We start from the raw sequence: 18,216 nt of genomic DNA, 5'->3' as shown, positions 1-18,216 counted from the left end.
ACATCTATTTGAGAATTCTTGTAATTAAGGGCTATAGAAGGGCTGGAAACAAGACTTGGGCGGCAGTAGCTCAAGGAGGTAGAGCGATCGTTTTAGCATTAAGGGATCCCAGTTCGAATCCCGGCTTGTCCGTTTTACATGCCGAAGTGTCCTTGGGTAAGACAATTAACCCCCAATACCCCCAATAAGCAGGTTAGAGCCTTACATGGCTGCACAGATAACGGCCGCTATTGGGAAATGTGAAGCACAATGTAAAGCGCTTTGGGAAGTCATTGACTTGAAAAGCGCTATATAAATGCAGATCATTTCATTTTCATTTCAAAAACATTTTACTAAAAATTAACAATGAACCAGCCCTGGTGAGCTATTTTCAGCACCAGATTGGAGACCTTGCTTTAGACAATATTGCCGTGAATTACGGACCACAAGCCACTACTTTTTTGCGACACTACGGCTCTAAATATGATAAGGATTATTCTTTTTTTTGGTGGTATTACAGAGAAAAACAGCGAGCTGCTGTTTTCCACAAGGCATGCGCTTCACCAACAAAACGCTGCGATTACATCCGGATATATTTATGATGCCCTCAAAGAAAGAAATCTGAACTCTGATGAACTTTTTCCAAAATGCCCTTTCTTAAATGGGTAAACTGTATTTAACACATTTGACCAAAGCTAATTATTATCTCACTTAAGACCAATGCCATGACTTCCCCTTTCCCCAATGCACTTCTGCCCTAATACTTTTTTGGAAATTGTGAACATACTTTGTGCATACCATATAATCACTGAGAGCCTAGCTCATTGTAACGTAACACATGTGTGTGTGTTTTTGTTAAATGAAATAAGACAAGAAATGAAATCAGCAACACTATGTGCAAGATTTTTACTTTATTTGAACTTTTTTTCTGTGCAATCTAAAACAGCAAACATTAAAAAAAATTAAGCTATTTATACAACTCCTTAGTTATAATAGTATAGGCACATTAATATAATGCTTTTTTACATCATTAATACTTGGTCTCCTTATTACACTTTGTAATGTGCGCAAGGAATGGGAGAGCTTAAGATAGTGTGCATGGCTCAGCCTGTCACAGGCTGTTGTGATTGTACGCGCATCTGAAATTTTAGTCAGTGCAGTACATCAAGTTTTGTTTCGAGAATGCTTTTCTCACACTCCTGCGTATATGTTTTTGCTAATTTAATCAATATTGACTGTTGCACTATTTACTTAAGAAGCTGCGACAGTACACAAATGAGTGTCCAAATCGGAATACAATGTGTTACTTTTCTGTACTAGACATTGAAAAAAATGGATGTGAATGAGTTTGTTTTTATGGCTGTTTAAGCCTGTGGCTAAAAATCCGGTGCGGCTTCCTTAAAATTGTGCATGCGGTTTTTAATCATGTGCACTCTATAGCCCGGAATTTAGAGTAATTATACGTGCATGTTTTTACCATGAAGCCTGACTTTTTTTTTCAGAACTGAATTTTCTTGTGAGGCTCCAGTCTCTGCTGTAATTTGATACTGCGTTACAACACATTTTTTAAACTAGGGATCAAACTCACATTCTAAATGCGTTGATGACACTAATAGATAAGATTGTGGTAAAATGCGTCATAGAAAAAACAGCTAATGAGGAAATTTACACTCTGTATGCAGTCATTCAAGTGTGCAACCTTTTAAATACCATATAATTTCTTTTTGTTTGTTGACGGGTCATCCATTCCATAACCAGTGTTATCAGCACCCACGGTTACTAGTGTGGTATCCATAGCAACCATCCATATCTTTGGGAGAATAAGCTTGCGGCGAGCATTTGAAAGGAGGCCGTAATTATCAGCAGTCTTTTGGTTAAACCATCCATCCATCCATTATCTGCACCGCTTATCCTCAGTAGGGTCACGGGGGAGCTGGAGCCAATCCCAGCTATCTCCGGGCAGTGGGCAGGAGACAACCTGAACTGGTTGCCAGCCAATTGCAGGGCACACAGGGACAGACAATTTGCTCGCTCATTAACACCTAGGGACAATTTGTACCGGCCAATTAACCTGACATGCATATTTTTGGAATGTGGGAGGAAATCGGAGTGCCCGGAGGAACATGCAAACTCCACACAGGAGGTTCGATCTCATGACCTCAGAACTGTGCCGCCGTGCTGCCCCTTGGTTAAACCAGTCCACTTCAAAATAAAATAAAATACATATTAGGAATTACTGTCTACAAGTACCATATTATCCAGACTATAAGGCGCACCTGTAAAAACAAAAAACAATTAAGAATGCGCCTTATATGCCCCCTCGGATGGGTCTGGCCTTGATGCGGCGAGGGGGCTTGCGTGTTCCAGTGACCCTGGAGAGCGATACCGTCGGGAGCTTGCTCCTGGTAGGGTCACCCATGGCGGGCCGGTCTCCGGGGTAGGTTCCAGACAAACAAAGACCCCAGCGTGTCGGTACGCTGTGAGGTGGCAGCCCCACCAACCGACTATCCTGCGGAGGGCTAACAACTCACCCAGGAGAAACACACTTTGTTACGAAACTGACCAGAGAAAGAAGCCGGACTGACCAACACGGTAACGGACCCCAGCCTGCCCCCGACCAACGAGTACGGATCGATCTTCGTCATAAGACCCGTGTCGCCACCTGGAATGTCCAGACACTCCTTCGCCCCGGAGCTGCCACCCTGCTGTCCCGAGAGCTCTGTCGCTATAACATCACCATGGCAGGGCTCTGTGAAGTACGATGGCAAGGCAATGGTGAAACAACAGCTGGCAACCATTGCTACATCTGGAGTGGCCCCGAGAGTCGGACCGGCCTTTACGGTGTGGCTCTTGCCATTCCAAAAGCCCTCCGGAGGTCCCTCATCAGCTGGACACCAATAAGCGACAGACTACTGTCTGCTCGATTCCTCCACCATCACGGCAAGATGACAGTGATCGTCGCCTACGCCCCCACCGATGTCGCTGATGAGGATGCGAAGGACGCGTTCTTTGACCAACTCCACCAGGCTGTCAACCAAGCCCCACCACACGACGTCACCATCATCCTCACTGATGCCAACGCCACTCTATCCAGCAATGATCGGTCCCCCGGCTCACCTGTCGGCACCACCTTCGTTGACAGCACAACAAACGACAATGGCAACCGCCTCCTCCTCCTCTGCCACCAAAACAACCTTTGTGTTGCTGACACCTGGTTTCCCCGGAAATGCATCCATCACTGGACGTGGTACAGCCCAGATGGCAGAACCAGGAAGGCATTGGACCACATCCTGATATCACGACGCTGGAAGTCGTTTGTAACCAACTGCCGGGTGTTCAGAGGAGCACAGCTTGGCAACACAGACCATCGTCTGCTGGTGGCCCAGCTCAAGCTAAAGCTCCGAGCCAACCAGCACAAGACTCTGCCTCGCCCCGACTCCTCCCGACTCAGCGACCCCAACATCGCCAGAGACTTCAGTTGCTCCATCCGCCGCTCTCTTGATACCCTGGCTCCTGACAAGCTGACAGACTGGGCGGCCTTCAAGGAAAGTGTCCTCCAGTCTGCTCACAATGTCCTCGGACGCCCGCGATCCTCCCCGAGAAAGCCCTGGATATCAGAGAGGACACTAAACATCATAGACCAGCGGCGTGAGGCCCGACTCCGAGGCGACCTCACAGAGTATCGGAGACTGAATCGCCTGCGCAATGTGGCCATTGCTGAAGATAGGGAGAGGTTTTGGCAGGCAGAAGCCCAACAGCTTGAGTCCGCGGCCAACAACAACAACATGAGCCGCGTATTCAGTCTACTACGCCAAGCCCGTAGCGGCCCACACATAAAGACAGCCCTGGTAAAGGACTCAGACGGCAACCTCATCATGACAGAAGCCAACTGCCTCGAGCGCTGGAAGGAGCACTTTAGCCTCCTCTTGCAGCACAGCACCATCCCGGCTGATCCCACCCTCCTAGGGGCTGCGAGCACAGCACCTCCTAACGACACCTGCTGCACAGACCCTGTAACACCCGAGGAAGTGAGAGCTGCTCTGAAGAAGCTGAACACCAAGAAAGCCCCCGGCATCTGTGCCATTACCGGCGAGATGCTCAAGGCCGGCGGTGATGGCATGGTGGAGTGGCTAACCCGCCTATTCAACCAGGTGTGGGAATCGGAGCAGCTGCCCACCGACTGGACCAGAGGAGTCATCTTGCCCTTCTGGAAATGCAAGGGCGACAGGCTTGTCTGTGGAAACCACAGAGGCATAACCTTACTCTCCATCCCGGGCAAGGTCTTTACCAGGATCTTGCTCAGCCGTGCCCTTCCAGCAATCAGAAGCTGCCGCCGTCCCCAGCAGGCTGGCTTTATGCCCAACCGCTCCACAACGGACCACATCTCTGCCGTCCGTTTGCTGATAGAAAAGACCCGTGAATTCCGTAAAGATCGCCATCTATATATCGGATTCATTGATCTGAAGGCCGCCTTTGACACCGTCTGCCACTCTTCACTGTGGAACATCCTCCAAGCTCTCAGAGCACCACCCAAGATCATAGCCCTGTTCAAGCTGCTCTACAGCAACACAGAGAGCTGTGTCCGTATCAACGGCATTGACTCCGACTGGTTTGCTATCTCCAGCGGCGTTCGCCAAGGCTGTGTGGCTGCTCCCGACCTTTTTAATTGCATCATCGACCATCTGATGTTCAGGGTTAGTGAGCGCATCCCCGGAGTGTCTTTCGGCAACTACCACCTGACTGACCTGGAGTATGCTGACGACACCATCATTCTCAGCACTTCCTACAGCCAGCTGAGAGACGCTCTGGGCATTTACAGCGAAGAGGCAGCGCGGCTTGGCCTGCAAGTGAGTTGGACGAAAACCAAGTTCATGTATGTCGGTGATGGACCAGATCCACCTCCCATCCAAATTGGTAGCGACATCGTAGAGCCTGTCAAGAGCTTTGTATATCTGGGGTCCATGGTGACAGACAACGGGGACCTAAAACCAGAGATTCTCCGCAGAAGAGCCCTGGCAGCATCTGCTCTGCAGTCTCTCTGGAAACCACTCTGGCGGCACCAGACCATCGCACGCAAGACGAAGCTCCGCATTTACAACCTCGCCGTACTCCCTATCCTGCTTTATGGCTCAGAAACATGGCCCCTGAACGACACCCTGGCCACAAGAATCGATGGTTTTGATAGCAGGGCTCTCAGAACCATCGAGAACATCAGGTGGCCCCAGCGAGTCTCCAATAAAGAGCTCAGAGCCCGCACGTGCCAGCCCCAAGCATCTTCCTTGGTCGCACAACGCCGCACCCGCTGGTTTGGCCATGTCCTTCGTCTACCACCAGACCATCCGACACGAGCCATTCTCCAGTTTGACCCAAAGTCCGCAGGCTGGAGACGACCACGAGGGAAACCCCGCACTCGATGGCTCGACGTCGTTGCGGGCGACCTCCAACAACACGGAGTTGCCGTAGAGGATGCAGAACAGCTGGCACAAGACCGCCAGCATTGGAAAAACCTGGTTCATCTGGTCGGCTCAACGCACAAGGACGGGACCCCCCGACCTTCGCTGGAGCAATAACCTAACCTAACCTTATATGCCGGAAAGTATGGTGAATAGAATTCTTCAGTGTAGCATATCAAATGCACAAGTACAAAGTGCCATCCTGATAGTGTAAAAATAATAGAAGATAAAACATCAGTTTAAAATAATATTGGGAGCAGTATCTTCGAAAAGTAAAAGTAAATAGGGTACGTGCACTTTTTTATGGCCAAATTCAAGCACTTTTAAGGATTTTCAAATTTTTCTATCTCTCCAGGACTATTGAAAGAAGAAATCCAGTGTAATCATGTATTTTGCACAGCTACAAATATATCTGCAGTGTACACATGCAGCTTTTAATATTGCTTGTGCAATTATCAAGACCTATGATTTTTAGGTTTTGAAAAAAATGGCGCATATTTTCGTTTGACAAAAAAATCTTCCTATATAGGCATTGGGTAAAAACGACTATGATTATGAATATGAAGCTTACATGTTCAGTTGCAGGAAGTTCTTTTCTTTTTTTTTAAGCACTGGTAAACATTACCCTATTTTTTTGCATGGCCCATAGTAAATATCCATAAGTACTTGCATTAATTCACATTGCATAGTGGCCTGTTGAAGCGTAGCATGCCAGGGCGTGCCCCATACGGAGCGATGATGCTGTACATGACAACGCCATACAAACTAATGCCCGCTGCTGTTACTCACAAGGGGAGAAAAAGTAACTTTTTTTTCACGCTACCCTAGCTCTTAAAGTTGTTGAATTCCATTCACCTTATGGCTAATTTTGAAGGAAAATACGGTAATTCTTGCTCATTTTGCATGCCTATGAATGGTCGACCTTGTTTTCTAGCAACTTAAAAATAAAGAGGAAATCGAACCAGGCCTGAAGGAATTGGCATACAGGTAGTGTCTTTTTGAGCTATTCGATGTATTTGAGAGGAAAATCCTCAAAATCACTTTTGCACCTGTGTTTATGATTTATTTGGACTGTTATCAATTCTTACACAAGCTTCCATGAAAGTAGTTTTTATCGATTCATTTTTCTAAAATTTCAGTGGGAAAGAAGAAAAAAAAGAAAGAAACAAGAAATACATGCGCCTGGGTATTCTGTAACGTCTGCTGTTTGCATCTAATGTGTTGGTATAAATGTGCATATGTAGAAACAGAAGTCAAAAGTCAAACTTAACTGAAATTCACTAGTTGCTTGGAGCAGCAGCACAAGCATGATTGGCAAACACGCTAGACCAGAGGTGTCAAACATAAGGCCTGTGGGGCGGATCTGGCCTGCCAAATGATTAAATGCAGCCTGTAAATACATTGCTGAGAAAAGCACAAAATAAAAATAAGCTGCATCAAATCAATTACCAGCAGTTTTAGATATGTCCACTGGATGTCGCCAAAGCCAGGTGCCGCGGCTGTGTTTGTGGACTACTAGTTATCAACCAGAGAACATTTAATGAAACACCCACTCCAATGGTATTTTACTTACGTTACTTACTCACGTAACCTTCAAAGTTTTCATAAATGAATGAAATAAATAAAATGCAGAAATATACTTTTAAACCAATAAATCATTTGGACTTGAATTAGTATTGGTGTAAAAAAAAAATCATTCCCTGAGTTGAATAAACTGTAGTGGAAATTAATTCCATTGTTATTTTGCTATTTCTACAATTGCAAATTTGACAAACACTACGAGAGATTATATCTTAGAGAAGGAATTAAAATATTAAGGGAAAAAAAAAATCATTGTTTGATTTGTAATTGAATCTTACACTCCTGAATTACAATTGAATTGTGAACCTCTAAAATGAACCCTAGAGCTAAGGCACACTTTTTATGCCACCAATTTACAAGTCCAGCCCTTGTGAGAGTGTTTTTCTCCAATGAGGTCCCTGAGCTAAAATGAGTTTGAAATCCCTGCACTTAAAAAAATTTGTAATGGCCATCTTAAAAACAATCATAGCACTGTGCAATCTTGTAACCATGTTCAAGGATCGAAGGAATACATATTTGGAAGCAGTTTGTTTAAACAGATGTACCCATTAATATAAACAGTAAATGTATTTAATTGTTTACTGTACAGATACTAGCCCCAAAATGCGTACATTTGCGGAGCTATTACTTATTAGTATGGCAACCATATTATGGATATTATTCAGGTACTTTCACTTATTTCATCTGTGAGGTTTGAGGACGTCTCTTTCCTCTGTTGGTTGAGGATTTGAATGTGATTGACAATGGTTGTGTTTGTGTGTCACTCCGGTGATTGATTGGCTAGGCCGTGGATGTACTTTGTCACCTTCCCTGTGATGCCAAATAGGATCAGCAGAAACGACACATAGGACAAATGCATGTATGGGTGAAGGATACATGCAGGGATGGAAATATTTGAGAGTGCATGAACTACACACAATCTCAAATTTTGAAATGGATGAGTCTGTCTGTCCGTCTCTCCTTCAAGACAAAAAGAGCAAGCTTTAACGGATGAATGTTACGCTCAGTTAATTTTGACTCTTTTTAAAACCTAGCAGCCTGCAAAAAAAGGTTTCCTTTGTGGAAAAAATGAAACAAAGATTTCTCTGTGGAATTATAATATTGCATCAAAGCAACAAATAACACAAAAATGATCCAAAAGTATGTTACTGATCAGTGGATCGGTATGGTAAAAATGATTGATTTGGCAACAAATGTCGTGTACCCACACATCCTAACTAATCAAACCGCACCCAATTATTGTTTAAGAATATGACTAAAATATTGATCAATATTTCAGTCATTCAGATTCACCTCTTGTTGAAGTCTTATGAATTATTTTTTTTATGTGCATGTTCGAACTTAATGTTCTAAATTTGCTCTGATTTTGTCGACTCCCAGTTCAGTAATCATTGCAAATGAGATTTTTTAAATGTGACACAGATTGTATATTGAAAGAGTGTGTTTGCTCACTATTGGAGTATAAAATGTGTTTTCTGTGAAGGAAGCAAATTGAGCATGAGTGCTCTGAAAGTTGTAGGACTCACATACACTACCGTTTAAAAGTGAAAGGTTGCTTAGAATTGTCCTTATTTTTGAAGGAAAAGCACTGTTCTTTCAACAAAGATAACATGAAACGTATCAACAACTGTTTGAGCTGGAACTGTCTGTTTTTAATGCAATATCTCCATAGGAGTTGGTAACACAAAATGTTAAGAGAGCCATTTATACATGTATGAAAAAATAGCAGCTTTTCGAAAATGTAAATAAAATCCCAATAATACAGTGCAATTTTCATTTATGTGCAGTTATGTTTCTCTGTTACTTTCGGGGTCCATGGCAGATCACACACTCCACGAATTGTTTAAAACTGAATGGCTTATGATGCTGCCCTTTTAAAAGGCAGAGCTCCTCTAACACAGTGGACAGCGGAGAAAAAGGAAAACAAGCAGAGGAGAAATGAGTTTTGCATTGCATCTAAAGACTCAGGGCAGGAGTTTAAGCCTGAGAGCCTGGACTCCACGTTACAATGTAGTGTATGCGGCTATTGAGGCGACAACCTGTATCCAGTGATTTTACAACCCAACACCAAAGAGAGTGGCAGTCTAACCCGTCACACCCCACCCGCTAATTTGAACCATCTTAACTTTCCTCGCGTCTCATAATTACAGCCCTAGTTGAAATGTAGTAATTATTCTACAATGTTTTACAGCATTGGGAAACGTTGAGAGTGTTTGTGTCAGGTTTGTCCTTTTACAGAAAATGTATTAAAACAAAATATATTTTTATCCCACATCTTTTTCAATTAATAAACATTTTTGGAAAAGCGCTAGGGAGCGACTTGGCAGCGCTAAAAAGCCGCATGCGGCTCTCTAGCCGCGGGTTGCTGACCCTGACATAGGTGTAGGGAGGCTCAGACATCAGCACTCCAGTCTTCGAATAGTACATCTTGTTTGCTGATTGTGTTACAAGCCTAATGGAAAAATAGCAAACCCTTGTGCTATAATGTTAGCAAAGATTAAAAAGGATTAGTTGGTTAGCGAAGCAATTAAACTGACCTTCCTTTGAGCTAGTCGAGTATAAGGAGAATACAATTGTGAGTGTGATTAAACTTTTAGAATGCCAAGAATTAGATAAATTTCATGTTAAACATGTTAAAAAATAAAGGCTATTCCATGCAAGGAATTGGCAATACACTGAACAAAATTTCTTGCAATGGTGTGTACTGCTACCTTCAGTGAACAGCACAAACAGGCTCTAACGAGAGTAGGAAAGAAGTTGGAGACACAACCAATAATTTGTAAAAGTACATTAGATGCCATGTATGTTCCAACCTGGTTGTAAAGTACCCATAAAACATCAGTGTCGTCATCTACAATGAAAAGGCGACTCTGATATGCTGGCCTTCAAGGCGAGCTGGCAAATAAAAGCCATATCTGAGACCAGCCAATGAAAGCAAGAGATTCATATGGACAAAAGAAGAGAGACATTGGACAACTGATTTGAGAAATAAAGGTGTAACTTTTTTATGAAAAACACAAAATTGTCTGTGTGACCCTAAACTTATGAACGGTAGCGTAAAAGCGAGTTTTTTCAACATTAATATCTGACAACTTTGTAGGAGCGAGAATGAATATGGTCCTATATAGAATCCCAGTAGTAAGATAAAAAGATCAAAATAAGTCAAAGTAATAAAGACAAGTGATGTTACCTTGAGCCCTCCACACTCTGCTGCAGATCCATGATCCACTCCAGTGATGTAAATCCCCAAAGCGTACTCTGCTCCCCCTCGTATCATCAAGCCCAAAGAACGACCATCATCCAAAACCAAGTTGACCTATTAGAGACAGTTAAGTGGTACAAAGAGATCAAGTCACTTGTAAAATGTTTACATTTTAATAGTCAGTTTTAAGAAAAAATAAATCTTGTTCTTTAATTGAAGAAAAACAACTCTTGCATAAGTAAGAATTGGCTGCAGAGCACAAGCCGAGGCATACTGGTCTGAACTTGGGGTGGAACTAAGCACTAGACTAGATTTGGGGGTCTCGGTGACATTAGGCCAAATTGGGTTTTCCACCAAATGTATGTAGAGATGTTTTCTGCTGATTTTTTTTAGTCATTTGGCATAATCGGGTGTTGTGGAGTAAATATTTCAAACGTTTGGATTCACAAGACTATCGTGGATGTGCTATCATTGGATTTCATTGCCGCAAGATGACGTCTTTTGTGAGTTATGCCGAATTTATAGTTTTCGGGTATCTTGACTGATTGCGATGTTTCTGTGAAGAGTACATTTTTGAATGGTGGGCATATTTTGAATCCCTAAAATTAAAGCTTTCCAATAATCTGTATTTCAGTGAACGGTGACATTGTACAGACACGTATTTGCTTCTGAACATTTTGACAGCTTATTGGCGGGCCGGCGGAATGTTAAAGGGTTAAACAGGTCCGAGGTACGGAAAAGGTTGTGGTTTATTGATCTAGAGGGCTGGTTTTGCCCCACTCAATAGGTAATACGGTGCCTGTTATTAAATAGTATTTCTCTTTTGGATTGTTTTATGATTTTAATTGTAGTTTTTCCAATGCATTGCTCACTGAACGCTAGAGAAACTATCGCTCTTGTGATGACAAATTTGAAATAGTGACTTTGTTTGAATATATTTCTTTAGGTGTGGGCAATTATGTTATGTTTCCCTTTTGAGTAAAACATTGGTGAGAATATTTATTAATTGATTTATTCATTTCCCAGCCAATTATCTTCATTAAGGTCTCAGGGTTACTGGAGCCCATCCCGGATGATCATGGACATTGGGCTGGAAACACACTTGCAGGGCAATTGCAGGGCACAGAGAGACTTAAAATATTTCACTCAGACTCAATCTTAGCGACTCAGGTACAGGGAAACCATGCAAACTTCAATCAAGCAACGGGAGTTGAACCTAAGGGCCCGGTCACACAGCTGTTTGCGTCTGAATCACGGCCAGAAATTTCTCGAGAGAGTGCTCGAGACGTCAAGGGGGTGAACATGGATCCCCGTTAGCGTAGTGACCTCGTCTTAATCCATTTTTATTTCTTGACATTTCTTTTCAAGATAATAAAATAAAAATGATGCCATAGCTTGAAATCTTGATCTTCACGGGACTGTGTCTTGAGTGGTTATGATTTCTACAGCCCGGTGTTATCCGAGAAATGCATCCCTGCCGAGATTTGCATCCCCTCGCTACTACAACCACTTTTACCTCGTTTTATCTCACTTTTAGGGAATGTAATGGCGGACATATAACCAAAACCACTTCGTCTTGCATTTGTTGGGAATGTAATACAACTTAAACCATTCCGTCTTTGTTTTTGTTGTGAACGTAATCGAACAGTAAATCCTCCCCTCCTCGCGTGAACGCGCATTCTGCTGCGCTTCCAACAAAAGCGTTCGTATTCTATATAAAACGCTTATTAAAACAATAAAGCGAGCTAATTATAACAATTGGGAGATCCTAGTCTATATAACGCGTTTATTTAAACAATAAAGTGCGATCGCGGATGAAAAAGTCAAAAGCGATCGCAGCACAATGCGCGTTCACGCGAGGGGGTGGGGGTGTTGCGTAGGAGTCGGATTTGGGCACAACACCGGCTCGGGAGCTTTTATACCCGTGGTCCACACGAGAAAATGACGCAGAAATGACGCGATGAAGAAGCGGAACAGTCGCCGGCGTCTGTTTTGCGGGCATACCACCGATGAACAGCGGGTTGGCCAATTTTGCGCATTTTCCATCGCGGGCAACCACGGGCAAAAAAAACGCAAAATTTTAGCCGTGATTCAGGGCCCGGTCACACAGCCGTTTGCGTCCGGCGACTGTTCCGCATCCTCATCGCGTCATTTCCGCGTCATTTTCTCGTGTGGACCACGGGTATAAAAGCTGCTGAGCCGGCGTTATGCCGAGAAATGCATCCTTGCCGAGATATGCATCCCCTCGCTACTACAACCACTTTTACCTAGTTTTATCTCACTTTTATATCACTTTTAGGGAATTTAATGGCGAACATATAACCAAAACCACTTCGTCTTGCATTTGTTGGGAATGTAATACAACTTAAACCATTCCGTCTTTTCCGAAATTTCTGCCTGTGAAACAGACGCTGTTGGACGCTTTGAGATCGCCATACAGACGAGATACAGCAGTGCTTTACACGCGGTCGGAAATTCACACGCGGTTGGCAGCGCGAAAAAGTTTTGCGCTGCTCAAAACTTTAGGGCCCGGTCACCAAGTCTTTCACGGGCGTATCGAGGCTGAATCACGGCCAGAAATTCCTGCCCGTGAAGCAGACGATGTTGGACGCTTTGAGATCGCCATATAGACGAGATACAGCAGTGCTTTACACGCGGTCGGAAATTCACACGCTGTTGGCCGCGCGAAAAAGTTTCGCGCTGCTCAAAACTTTAGACCACGTGTTAACCGCGGGGGCACACGAGGTAATAACGCGGAAATGACGCGGAACGACGTGCTCTGGCCGCGGCCAGGGCGTGGTTACACATGGGTAGGACGCGAAATTTCAGCAGGTAATCGTGGGTGGAGCACGGTCATAGCATGTTCTGTGCCTGTATCGCGGTGTTATTACGTGAAATTAGCGTGTTACACGTGTGACGGTCAAACGCCTTTCTCCGCGTATATACAGCGCGATTTGCCGAGCACACGTCAGTTGTGCTCGAGACGTCAAGGGGTGGACATGGATCCCCGTCACCGTAGTGACCTCGTCTTAATCCATTTTTATGTCTTGACATTTCTTTTCATTTCATAACAAGATAATAAAATAAAAATGAAAAACTATTACAATAATAACATATTGGCTTCTTCGGTGCCATAGCTTGAAATCTTGATCTTCACGGGACTGTGTCTTGAGCGGTTATGATTTCTACAGCCCGGTGTTATGCCGAGAAATGCATCCCTGCCGAGATTTGCATCCCCTCGCTACTACAACCACTTTTACCTCGTTTTATCTCACTTTTAGGGAATGTAATGGTGAACATATAACCAAATCCACTTCGTCTTGCATTTGTTGGGAATGTAATACAACATAAACCATTCCGTCTTTGTTTTTGTTGTGAACGTAATCGAACGGTAATGCACACCGTATATAAATCACTTTTGAGAACTGTTATGCACTCTACCGTAAAGCTTATTATGCAGAAATAAGCTTTATGGTAGAGTGCATAACAGTTTCAATACGAGCGATTTGAATAGAAAAAGGCAAAATAAACATGTTACCTGCTCAAAAGTGATTTGTATACGGCGATTACATTCACAACAAATACAAAGACGGAATGGTTTAAGTTGTATTACATTCCCAACAAATGCAAGACGAAGTGGTTTTGGTTATATGTTCGCCATTAAATTCCCTAAAAGTGATATAAAAGTGAGATAAAACTAGGTAAAAGTGGTTGTAGTAGCGAGGGGATGCATATCTCGGCAAGGATGCATTTCTCGGCATAACGCCGGCTCAGCAGCTTTTATACCCGTGGTCCACACGAGAAAATGACGCGGAAATGACGCGATGAGGATGCGGAACAGTCGCCGGACGCAAACGGCTGTGTGACCGGGCCCTGAATCACGGCTAAAATTTTGCGTTTTTTTTGCCCGTGGTTGCCCGCGATGGAAAATGCGCAAAATTGGCCAACCCGCTGTTCATCGGTGGTATGCCCGCAAAACAGACGCCGGCGACTGTTCCGCTTCTTCATCGCGTCATTTCTGCGTCATTTTCTCGTGTGGACCACGGGTATAAAAGCTCCCGAGCCGGTGTTGTGCCCAAATCCGACTCCTACGCAACACCCCCACCCCCTCGCGTGAACGCGCATTGTGCTGCGATCGCTTTTGACTTTTTCATCCGCGATCGCACTTTATTGTTTAAATAAACGCGTTATATAGACTAGGATCTCCCAATTGTTATAATTAGCTCGCTTTATTGTTTTAATAAGCGTTTTATATAGAATACGAACGCTTTTGTTGGAAGCGCAGCAGAATGCGCGTTCACGCGAGGAGGGGAGGATTTACTGTTCGATTACGTTCACAACAAAAACAAAGACGGAATGGTTTAAGTTGTATTACATTCCCAACAAATGCAAGACGAAGTGGTTTTGGTTATATGTCCGCCATTACATTCCCTAAAAGTGAGATAAAACGAGGTAAAAGTGGTTGTAGTAGCGAGGGGATGCAAATCTCGGCAGGGATGCATTTCTCGGATAACACCGGGCTGTAGAAATCATAACCACTCAAGACACAGTCCCGTGAAGATCAAGATTTCAAGCTATGGCATCATTTTTATTTTATTATCTTGAAAAGAAATGTCAAGAAATAAAAATGGATTAAGACGAGGTCACTACGCTAACGGGGATCCATGTTCACCCCCTTGACGTCTCGAGCACAACTGACGTGTGCTCGGCAAATCGCGCTGTATATACGCGGAGAAAGGCGTTTGACTGTCACACGCGTAACACGCTAATTTCATGTAATAACACCGCGATACAGGCGCCGAACATGCTATTACCATGCTCCACCCACGATTACCCGCTGAAATTTCCCATCCTACCCATGTGTAACCACGCCCTGGCCGCGGCCAGAGCACGTCGTTCCGCGTCATTTCCGCGTCATTACCCCGTGTTGACCACGTGTGCGGCACGCGGTTTAACACGTGCTCAAACTTTTGAGCAGTTCAAAACTTTTTCGCGCGGCCAACCGCGTGTGAATTTCCGACTGCGAGTAAAGCACTGCTGTATCTCGTCTATATGGCGGTCTCAAAACGTCCAACAGCGCCCAATTTCTGGCCGTGGTTCAGCCTCGATACGCTCGTGAAAGGCTGTGTACCCGCGATCTGAAGAATTGAGCAGCGCAAAACTTTTTCACGCTGCCACCCGCGCGCGAATTTCAGACTGTGTGTTAAGCACCGCTGTATCTCGTCTGTATGGCGATCTCAAAGCGTCCAATAGCGTCCACCTCACAGGCAGAAATTTCTGGCCGTGATTCAGCCGCAAATGTCTGTGTGACCGGCCCCTTAGACCTCCAAACTGTTAGGCAGACGTGCTCAACAGTCATCTACTGAAGAAATGTAGGGAAAGTAAAAGAATGATGTAGCAATGAGAAAGGAGTCACATGATCCACCCACATCAAAAAAGTAAAAATACAAAACAAAAAAAATTAGCAGAAGTTTAAATAAGCTTTTATTCCTTTCTATTAAAGATATGAAATCTAACAGCCAAGTTCCCATGTTCAAGTGTTGTTTTGAATAAAAAATGAAGGCAAAAAGTCTTTAAATCTTTAAACAGATTGTTTAAATTAGTGTGCTACCTTTCATAAATTTACAGACTGCATAAGTTTTCCTAATTTAAATACGTTGTCGTGGAGATCAATTTGATTGTTGTTGTTTTTTTTGTTTTTTTTTTTATTTTTTAACAGATACACTGTTGATCAACACAAGAAAGGATTAAATCTTAGGGCCCAGTCACACAGCCTTTTGCATCTGTATCGCGGGTAAAATTTTGCGATTTTTTTTTTTGCCCGTGGTTGCCCGCGGTAGAAAATGCGCAAAGTTGGCCAACCCGCTGTTCATCCGTGGTATGCCCGCAAAACAGACGCCGGCGACTGTTCCGCTTCCTCATCGCGTCAGTTCCACGTCCTTTCCGCGTGTGGACCACGGGTATAAAAGCTGCCGAGCCGGGCTGTAGAAATCATAACCGCTCAAGACACAGTCCCGTGAAGATAAAGATTTCAAGCTATGGCACCGAAGAAGAAGCCAATATGTTATTATTGTAATAGTTTTTCATTTTTATTTTATTATCTTGTTATGAAATGAAAAGAAATGTCAAGAAATAAAAATGGATTAAGACGAGGTCACTACGGTGACAAGGATCCATGTTCAGCCCTTGACGTCTCGAGCACAACTGATGTGTGCTCGGCAAATCGCGCTGTATATACGCGGAGAAAGGCGTTTGACCGTCACACGCGTTACACACGCTAATTCACGTGATAACACCGCGATACAGGCACAGAACAAACGTGCTATGACCGTGCTCCACCCGCGATTACCCGCTAAAATTTTGCGTCCTACCCGCGTGTAACCACGCCCTGGCCGCGGCCGTAGCACGTCTGTACCGCGTCATTACCTCGTGTGTACCACGTGTGTCGCCCGCGGTTACCCGTGGTCTAAAGTTTTGAGCAGCGCAAAACTTTTTCGCGCGACCAACCGCGTGTGAATTTCTTGCCGCGTGTAAAGCACGGCTGTATCTCGTCTGTATCGCGATCTCAAAGCGTCCAACAGCGTCTGCTTCACGGGCAGAAATTTCTGGCCGTGATTCAGCCTCGATACGCCCGTGAAAGGCTGTGTGACCGGGCCCTTAGTGTGGGGAAAAAAATATTGACGAAAAAAAACCTCAATATTTGTTTTAGAATGAAATCTTACATGCCCCAGAATTTAATTGTGAGCCTCCGAAAAGACCCCCAGCCTTCCAGCAAAGGCACACTTTTTATGTCATTAATTTACTACTCTTGCCCCTGAGAATTTTTTTTGTTCCTACCATGTGGCCCCTAAGCTAAAATGAGTTTGACAGCCATACAACCTCATCTAGAGGTCAAATAATACACAGTGTCCCTTTAAAATTCTTTATTTTTCGATTAAACTTATTTCAAGTCAGTCTATGACAGGGATTTCAACTGGTTGATTTGCCATGGCTACAACAAGATGCCGCACTTTGATTTATTTTTTATTCTAAATGCTGACATGTCACTTCGCTAAATTTTCGAGGTTTGGTGTTAGCGTAGCACGACAGTCATTAGTAGTGATCAGAACTGTGAGTCTCCAAAAAAACTAAGGCGTACTATCTATGCCATTAATTTACATGTTTGATCCTGTAAGAATGTGGCCCCAAGACTAAATGAGTTTGACACCCCAGAACTAGGGCATCCAGTTCTTCTTTTAGTGTTTTTTTCACCTTTTTCTCATCTCCTTCCTGCAGGAGTTGCATGTTGCTTCGCCTCTGGCTGTCACTTCTTCTGAGGCTGGCGTTGTGATGTTCTGGCAGGTCAGGAGGAGGTGACACACTGTGGCCCAGAGGGTCAACCCATGTATAAACATGGTTGGTGACATAGCCACCTGGAATCCTCCCCACTGAACGTACGGAGAGGTTTAGCTTTTTATTGCCCTTCAGCACCTGAAGAAATGAAAAGGAAATTATGAAATTATAAAACGATATGTCATACACCACTGTTGAAAAGTTTGCGGTCGCTTGAAAAAAAAAATCAATTTTGTCATATATATTTTTTCTATGTAATGTGATTTTGCGGTGGACCCAGATGCAGGAAGTGGGAAGGATTGCAATGCGCTCAGAAAAAAAAGTATCAAAAACAGCAATAAAACCTCAGAAAATAGGATGGGCTGGTAAAAGATAATGGCGGAGAATGGAATTCTCTCGACACTGAGGGCTTTACAAAAATATCCTTATGCAGGGCAAGGTTAGTTAGCGACAGGTGTGGGCTGATTGGACAAACATGCCCCAATTACAAACCAATTAGGCGCCCTCTCGTAGACCCTAACATATAAGGCGCACTAGACTATAAGGCACATGGTATTAAAACTATAGTAAGAGCTACCTTATTTAACCTTTGAGCATTTTATACACTAACGGTTTGTATTAGTGTCATGTTTGATCAGTCAAAAAATGTCACTGACCAAAATCACTTAA

At 43.8% G+C, this 18,216-nt stretch overlaps 1 protein-coding gene across 7 annotated transcripts in view; it reads right to left on the bottom strand.

Annotated features, from left to right (window-relative positions):
* The window catches only part of whrna (whirlin a), a 220,340-nt gene that overhangs the window by 119,908 nt on the left and 82,216 nt on the right, over positions 1–18,216 (bottom strand). For all 7 annotated transcript variants that reach the window (XM_088355838.1, XM_088355841.1, XM_088355844.1 and 4 more), the window contains exons 3-4: positions 17,467–17,685; positions 10,204–10,329 (exon numbers count right to left, since the gene is read on the bottom strand). In XM_088355838.1, the coding sequence (XP_088211964.1) occupies positions 10,204–10,329; positions 17,467–17,685 (345 nt within the window). The remainder of the gene's footprint in view (positions 1–10,203; positions 10,330–17,466; positions 17,686–18,216) is intronic.

This window comes from Urocampus carinirostris, chromosome 16, assembly GCF_059441175.1.
Source record: "Urocampus carinirostris isolate Australia breed hairy pipefish chromosome 16, RoL_Ucar_1.0, whole genome shotgun sequence".
Taxonomy (NCBI): domain Eukaryota; kingdom Metazoa; phylum Chordata; class Actinopteri; order Syngnathiformes; family Syngnathidae; genus Urocampus; species Urocampus carinirostris.
This window is presented reverse-complemented; position numbering and strand designations above follow the sequence as displayed.